This window comes from Mandrillus leucophaeus, unplaced genomic scaffold (genome assembly GCF_000951045.1).
Source record: "Mandrillus leucophaeus isolate KB7577 unplaced genomic scaffold, Mleu.le_1.0 Scaffold1738, whole genome shotgun sequence".
In the NCBI taxonomy this organism is placed as follows: Eukaryota; Metazoa; Chordata; class Mammalia; order Primates; family Cercopithecidae; genus Mandrillus; species Mandrillus leucophaeus.
This window is the reverse complement of record NW_012101741.1, coordinates 65,105-73,458: the sequence shown is the minus strand read 5'-3', so window position 1 is coordinate 73,458 and position 8,354 is coordinate 65,105. Positions and strand designations below refer to the sequence as shown.

The window sequence follows — 8,354 nt, the reverse complement described above, 5'->3', positions numbered from 1 at the left end:
TGGAGTCCCCCAGGAGGAACCCTCAACAGAAGGGCCATGAGAGCTGAGGGAGCTCTGAGGCATTCTGTGTGCTGCATGAAAGTCCTAGGAAGTGGGGCTCCCATTGCTCACAGCAGCAGTCTCAGGAATATCCCTTTGTCTCACCTTCCCTCCTCCCCTCCACCCTTGCTCCCAAGAAATCTACCTTTTTACCCAAATCCCTGCCTCAGGCTCTGTTTTCAGGCACACAAACTAAGTCAGTCGATAGGTATGAGAAGGAGACCTAGAGAGCAAACCCTCAGTGAGATTCTGAAACTGGATCTCCCCGCTAGTCAGACAGTATTCTATTACTAAGACTGTCAGTGGTGGACCGGGATGTGGTTCAGAGGGGCGGGCTGCACTGAGGCGTGCATTAACGCTAGCACCTCTAGGTCTAGAGGCAAGGGTAATCAGAAGTATTGCGGCGTTGGCTGTCTTTTGTTAACTGCTTTGGAAATCTTGAAAAAAATGGCAGTCTCAGTTAATCAGCTATCAACACAGAGTACACTGTGAAAATCAGAAGGTCTCCTAGCAGCTTTTAAAGATAGCTGTGTCTCCTGGAACCATAGTTAAACTATGCTGAAAATTAGACCCAGAGTTTACTCATAAGGTTAAGGTTGAGCCTATAACCTTGAAAAATCTTCTAAGCTAAAGTTAGGACACCAACAGGGAATGATTGAGACCCTGAGACATGGAATGTCTGAGACCCCAGACATCTGGATGGATGCACTTGAGAACAATGAATACCTGGCTTCTCCTAAACTCTCCAGCCTGGCAGAAGCAGGCCTCTTCTTACTAGGGGACACCAGACACTTGTACTCTGGTAACAATGCATAGACTTGACCCGTGATAGACACTTCCCAAGATAAAGCTTTTCCTCATCAAGATCACCCAATCCTCTCATCGTTCCAGGCCAGTAACAAGGGCTAAGCTTAAGCATAGCTTAAACAAGAACATGAGTCCTTTCCCCAGGAGAAAAGGGCTTTCCTACTGAATGAATCGCATGATGTGGCTACTATGTCCTGACAGGAACAGAGAAAATCATGCGTGGAGGTGGGTCTTGGAGGGTGGTGAGCCTGAGGGGTGGAGCAGAAGGTAAGATTGGGTAGAGAGAATTTATTAGCACAAGAACACATTCTCATGATGCAGGACTTACTGTCCTCAGAGAATGCCTCGGGCAGATGCTAATATGCTATGAGAGTGGACCCATGAAGCATGGACATGATGACAGCCTACAGCAAATGTGATGGAAATGTTAGAATTAGCCTGTTAGAATGGCCAAGTATTGATGAAGAGATGAGAAGGTTCACGGATGTGGAACTGTTAAAATAAATACATCTCCTAGAATAGGGACGCACTATCTGATAATGTTTCCTGAGAGTGAGAGAGGATCCCTTCACTAGGGCAGTAAGGAATTTGCTAGACAGGAAGGAATTATTTGAGAAGCTCAGTGGTGATAATCCCTGTTAGCTACCATAGAAATAGACTCCCTAGTATCAGTGTGAATGAGTCTGGAATAGCAGAGACCAGGTGGTGCTGCATAACCAGAGGTAAGGTAGAGATAATTACCTTACTGGGTAAAAAAACAGTGGCAACCAAGATGCCTTGTCCAACAGAGATCTATGACAGTGGCTAATAGAACACGGTATTCCTAGTAGTAAAGTAGACAGGCAGCCAATTTGAATATTGTTTAACTTGTAAAATCAGAGAAAGTCAAGAGATGATGATTAGAAGTTTTTGTCAGCTATAACAGTGAAAAATCACAATCCCTTACTAGATCCTTCCAGACCTGAACCACTTCTCAAACCTACTGAGCTCATTGTTTTAAGCAGTCTGGGTCCTTCAAGAGAGGACTATGCAACGTCACTATAGATAGAGTGACTATTAACATGTCCACAATTCTTCCCAAGAGTGATTTATAACCAGGACTTATCTCTTAATGGAAAGTTCTGGATGCACGGTCACTTGGTGCCTGTGGTCTAGCATTTTTTGATACCAGGACCTACTAATGTGCAGAGACAATTCTCAAAGGGGTTTAATTCCCTACTGTGGTAGGCATAGCCTTATACCAGAATTGCAGGAACCAGATCATGATCCTCCCACTGGAGCTTGCCATGAGCTCCACCTGCACCTTCTCCCATCCCTGACATTTCCACCATCACAGGCCTGCCAGATCACATCACCCAGGCAACAGGACTGATTGATACACAGCCTGGACTTGCCAGTGCCATTTCTTCTTCAGACCCTACCCCACTCAAACCTCGTGGTCTTTGATGTTGTCTGGAATTTGGGCTAGAGCCATATGTCTCGGTGTGGAATGTGCTGCCTTCACATGCCAAGGAGACTTTGCCTCCTTCTTTTGAGCAATAGTTGCAAAATGGTTAGATTTTTCTTCTACTTTAGAGGAGAAATCCTAGCATGTTCTGCCCATGGAATTCCTCAAGCCTTCACTGATATGTCCGTTCCTTGAGTTTCCAAAGGGCTTATCTCTCATCCTCTGGAGCACAAAGCCTCCAGAGGGCTGGCCACCTCTTGCTCTTCCTGTCCATTGAGCATGAAGTGGTAAATGGAACATAGAGTGTGATGTTCTTGGGACATCCAGGCAGGGTAGATGTCTTTGGACTATATTGTGAGAGGCAGCTATCCCTGTAACTGAATAATTTTCATCCCATGTAGATGCGAATTTTTCTAGTTGGAATGGAAAAGACTGAATTCACCAAATCTATAGCTGCAGCATACGTTACAGGAGAAGCCTTATTCACCTGCTCAAGCAGCGATGCCACACCTAGCACAGCAGCTATGATCAGAGTTACCTCTTGGTTGAGTGTGCGGTAGTCTACGGTCATTCTCCAGGGGCTGTTCAACTTCTGCAGCAACCAGACTGATGAACTGAATGGAATTGTGAAAGGCACCACCACCATTGCATTTTTTTTTTTTTTTAGTTTTTTTTTTTGTCCACCATTGTTGGACAAAAGAAACGTTTTAGAACTCTGGGCAAATACTGCAAAATTGCATGCATTGCACAAGAATGTGGATTTCTTAATTTTCCTTCTCATTTGGGATGCTAAGATTAAAAATTAACATAATGCTGCCAGTTTCATAAACTTCCCCACCAACAAGAAGCACATCAGCATGTCTTTCATGATTAGCCCTCTCATTGTCTCTGCTTCTCTTATTGTGCTGAACTGTCATTACCCAAATCTGTGCCCTACTTTCCTCTGAAGACTTGTGCTGTGATTGTAAGAATTGTATAAATATCAATGGCTTTAGCCAAAGAGTTTTACAAAGTACGTTTTGGGCAGCATGCTACCTATAATAAGTTCTGTCATTCACAAAAGCTCTTTTTTCTATAGTTGGCTCTGAGTTTCTTTGGAAAATGTTCAAGGGGCAAAGGCAAGGTCAAACCCTCCTTTTAGCAAGTTTTGCTTGACCTTGAAGCAGCCATTTAACAGGTGGATTACAGAGCCACAGAAGGATGGCATCTTCCCAAGCACATTTCCTGCTGAGCCGAGGGTGCAGTGAAGGAGGCTGACAAAGATGAGTGAATAGATTCTTCTTCATTCTCACATTGAAATGACATGTGCGGGTGGGGCATGAGGTTAGGGATGGGTGAGCTCCCATTGTTAAATCCTTTTGTGGATGAATATTTAAGGATGTTAAGAAATGATGGCTGGAGGTGGTGGCTCATCCCTACAATCTCAGCACTTTGGGAGGCTGAAGTGGGAGCACTGTGAGACCCTAGGACTTCAAGATTAGCCTGGGCAACATAGTGAGACCCTGTCTCTACAAAAAAATTTAAAGAGGAAATGATTGTAGTGTACTACAAAACAACACATATAATATCATCCCAAGTTTATTTGCATAAAAGAGAGATAGGCTAAAATAAAAAAGAAACATTCTCTGATTAGTAGAGTTATGAGTGATATTTTAAATTTGATTGTTAAAATTGATTTTTAAACGATATAGGATATGGAAAAATTTTAGAAGGAAATACAAAAAATGCATAGCCCTTGCCTCAGGTAGTGGAATTAGGAGAGATATCTAGTTTTCCTTTATGCGTTTCCATATTTTTGTCCCTTCTGTTTCCATATTTTTGTCCCCTTTGAGCAAGGTCACCCTTGCTCAGCCCCTTCTTTTCTCTGCCAGGACTTTAATGCCTTAACACCCTAACACTCCCAGGCCAGGCAGGCAGCAAGACACATGGGGACAGTGAGATATAAAGCAGTGAGCGCCACAGATTCCTGAGACACAAGAGGCAGATTGTTCCCTCTCTGCGTATGTTTGTATTTAAATAGCCTCACATTCAGACACGCAACTTGGATTTGCTTCAGTCTTCTCAGGATGGGTGAGAAAAACACTGGAAATGCTCAAAAGAGGCAGAATAGAAGACACCTGTCAGGGTGGAGATGGTGTTCAGTGAATGAATGTGAGTCTGTTATCAGTGAATTACATCCAGTGTAACCGGATATAGAGAGATTGTCTTGTGAGAGAATGCACCAGTAGGAAAAGGGGTTTATGAGACTGAGTCAGTGTCCCTGCACTGGCAGTTATTTTAAATGAATTGACCCAGGGTCTCCACATTCATTCATTAAACATTTGTTCATTGAACAAATATCTGGCTCAAATTCCAGTTCCACGTCAACTAGCTATGCAGCCCAGAGCACGTCACTGAGCTTTCCTGTGACTCTGTTTCTCTACTGTGCTGACAACCCGAGGTTTCCTGCAGAGCTGGAGACCTTGGTAGCCTCCAGGTGTGTGTCTGGTAACATGAACTGAGCATGAATCCTTGTCTTCTCAGATGCTGGAGCGCCCACCTACATGTATGAGTTTCAGTATCGTCCAAGCTTCTCATCAGACATGAAACCCAAGACGGTGATAGGAGACCATGGGGACAAGCTCTTCTCCATCCTCGGGGCCCCATTTTTAAAAGGTAATGGCTCCTTGCTGTCCGTGAGCTTGGAGTTAGGAGACCTGGGTTCCAGTGTTGGTGTGGTGGGCTTCAGCACGTTTCTCCTCTCGTGGTCTTAGTTTCCTGATTCTCTATAACAGGGCTGAACGTCATTGGGTAGTCCCTGGGCTTCCTCCCGCTCTAACACATGTGGGGATGTGTCTTCATGTGCCCTCTGCACAGACACTTAGAATCCTGGGCTGTGTCATCAACAAGATAGGTGGTGGGACACATGCAGGGCTCTGCTTTAGGTTGGGAAGCCACCGATCAATTTCCCTCTCCCAGGAGTGCTGAGAATGTGAGTGAGGGTGAGGTTAGAATTGGTGTTAACTCTGAGTCAGGTCTAATGTGTGTCTGTTTGTCTTTCTGTCTTTCTCTAACAAAAACTCATAAACCTCTAAATTTAATATATTTAATATTTGTTAATTTAGAAATCACAGGATGCATGAATTTGGAATAGGAGAGGAGACTTTATTTTTGATATGCTTTATAGTCAGCAAGGTGGCCATCCTGCAGGCTGGGAAGGTGCCTCTGGCCAAGCCCAGACATAGGCTCATTGATCGAGGAGGGGTTGGGTAAGAGCTTTATGTGAATGGATTTGCTAAACACACAGTTCAACAGGTTACAGGGGGAGCAATGGATATTCATGAAGACAGTCCTGACACATGTGTATTAAACATGCATGTAACATGGCCCATGTTCACGTGGTGGTGGAGACCTAATATTTAAATATATTATAATTAGGGCCTATAAGTCCAAAGGTCTTCTCAGGACATAAAGCCCAGCAAGTGAGCAGCCTCTGTACACCGGCCAGGTCCAGTGCATGGTTGGTGATGTTTTTATCTGGAGAAAGTTACTGAAATCAGTCTCTTATGCAATCAAAGCCATAGTTAAGACCGGAGGGTCAGGGTTCTGTTTGTCTGCGTATCCCAGCTGCAGCCGTTGTAATTGTTTTCATTTTGCTTAAGTCCAAGCCAATGCTTGTTTAGCTGCCAGAGAAACAGAAGCACCTCGAGGCAGTGAGAACAGAGTGGATTCTTTAAGGGGAGAGATATAGGCCAGAACCCTTGCCCGACGTGGCCTTAGGTCTCGTTTTTAATTTGGTGTCTTATTGCCACAAAGAGTGTTCTGTCAGAATGATGACCTTTATTTTAATGCTGATGCTGGTCAGTGGTGTCTAAACCACAAAAGAGACGGAATATTATGAGGCGTGTCTGACCTCCTGTCTGTTCCCAGGCAGGAACACAGTTGAAGGATTTTCTGGGCTCCCCTTAGCCCAGAGAGGGTCTGTTCAGTCAGCTGGGGGTGTTAGGATTTTATTTTCAGTTTACATTATACAATATTTTAAAAGTCCTTTCACAATGTCTTCTAAACCTTAACTTTCAGCAGTTACAGATCACATGGGACTCACCCATGGCTGCTCAGAACACACCAGCGCCTCTGGGCATCTCACTGTACATGCTTAGGAGCCTTGCGGTTCTGTTGTATTTCAGAATGCGAATTGTGGGAGTGTGCCGGGGAAGCAGAAAAGACCCAAGAGAGGGCAACCCTGGGAGGTGGGGCTGCCAGAGGAAACCCTGGGGTGTGGCATTGCCTGTGACCCTGAGCAGGGAGGAGGCAGGCGAGGGTCACAGGAGACACAGGCATCCAGCACATGGAATGGCGCATGCCCATTGCTGAGCCCTCCGTTAGATATGCTCAAAGGTAAAGTACACACAGATTCACCAGGATCTTCTAAAATTGCAGACCTCAACTCAGTGGGTGTGGAGCATTCGCCAAGACTGTTTCTAGCAGGCTCGCACATTATGTTGATGCTGCAGGTCTGAGGACCACACTTTGAGTCACAAAAGCTTTTTTTCTTCTTCCCCACAGAGGGTGCCTCAGAAGAGGAGATCAGACTCAGCAAGATGATGATGAAATTCTGGGCCAACTTTGCTCGCAATGGGTGAGGCCTTTGGCAAAGACAAAGCAGGACTGATGAAAGTGGAAAGGGGACGGGGCATGCCTATTGGGAAGGGGCAGCTTCTAAGGTTCTAGTGGAATCAAACTCCTGACCCTGTGGCCATAGCACTCTGACAATGAGAGCTGTCTACAAATGGAGAGGCCACTCCCGGAGATAGTGAGCTCCCCATCTCTGGAGATATACAAGCCTCTTGACAAAGATAACTTGGGCATCCTCGTACATCGCAGAAAATTGTTGGGAACACACAGCAGCTGTGGGGCAATTCTATTTGATTCTGTTTCCAGATATCCCAATGGGGAAGGGCTGCCCCGCTGGCCAGAGTACAATCAGGAGGAAGGGTACCTGCAGACTGGTGCCAACACCCAGGAGGCCCAGAAGCTGAAGGACAAGGAAGTGGTTTTGTAGACCAAACATTTGAAAAGAAGGCAGTGGAGAAGCCACCCGATAGAACACATTGAGCTGTGAATGGAAGATCCAGCCAGCCTCGGGGGCCTGGAAGAGCAAAAACTGGGGTATCTTGTGAAAGGGATTGCAGGTTCAGAAGGCATCTTACCGTGGCTGGGGAATTGTCTGGTGGTGGGGGGCAGGGAACAGAGGCCATGAAGAAGGAAGTTTTTTATTTGTGACCTCAGCTTTGGGAATAAAGTATCTTTTGAAGGCCAAAATAATGCTTGTGTCTTGTACTGGAGATTAATCCATTGTCCACAGAGACAAAATGATGATGAAATAGGCAACGTGAGAAGGAAGGTGGCTCTGCTGGGGATGACCGGGCCTCAGGATGAGCAGAGCCCAGAGGACTGGGCCATGGATGGTGCTCAGGGGAACTCGGCCTGTTGCATATTTCTGGGCCCCCAACAATTTCCAACAATAGGAGTTGGGATGGCCAGAGTGTAGTATCCTCACCCTCTATTTGGAGCTGATTGTGGAAATGGAAGTGGCCCAGGCTGAGAATGTGCCTGGATCTGGGAAGAGGGAGACATGCTGAGGTGATCCTGTTGCACTGTTGCATGGCATTTACTGACCCTTGCTCAGGCCTACAACACCTTTCTGCGTATGTGCACTAGCCTCTCAAAAACCCCCATGAGGCTGTGTCTTCCAACAACTGGTCTAAACTCCTTCTGTAGCCTGGACCACTTCTGGTGCGGGCAGTGACCACTTTGGAGTAAGTCTCCAGAGGGTCATCCTAATACTGTGTCTTTCAGAATCCCACAGGTGATTTCTGGATTCCGTTAGTATGTAGAAAGCTCTAAAGCATGTCATTACCACCTTATCAGCAAGAGGAAGCTGGATTGTCCTCAAAATCATAACTTTTCCTGCACCAAGGAGCTGAAGTTGCAAGGCACATGGTTCCCTTGAAATGGAAGGGAAGACAAGCACTAAGGGGGAGCGGTGGGATGTGAACACTGGCTTACTTCTCACCTGCAG

At 45.8% G+C, this 8,354-nt stretch overlaps 1 protein-coding gene across 1 annotated transcript; it reads left to right on the top strand.

Annotated features, from left to right (window-relative positions):
- Positions 1 to 4,821: 4,821 nt before the first annotated feature.
- Positions 4,822 to 7,589, top strand: LOC105537502 (liver carboxylesterase 1-like). Its single transcript, XM_011977119.1, has 3 exons — positions 4,822 to 4,948; positions 6,839 to 6,911; positions 7,214 to 7,589. Exons 1-3 carry the CDS (start codon positions 4,837 to 4,839, stop codon positions 7,332 to 7,334), a joined length of 306 nt encoding a protein of 101 aa, XP_011832509.1. The 5' UTR covers positions 4,822 to 4,836; the 3' UTR covers positions 7,335 to 7,589.
- Positions 7,590 to 8,354: the final 765 nt, after the last annotated feature.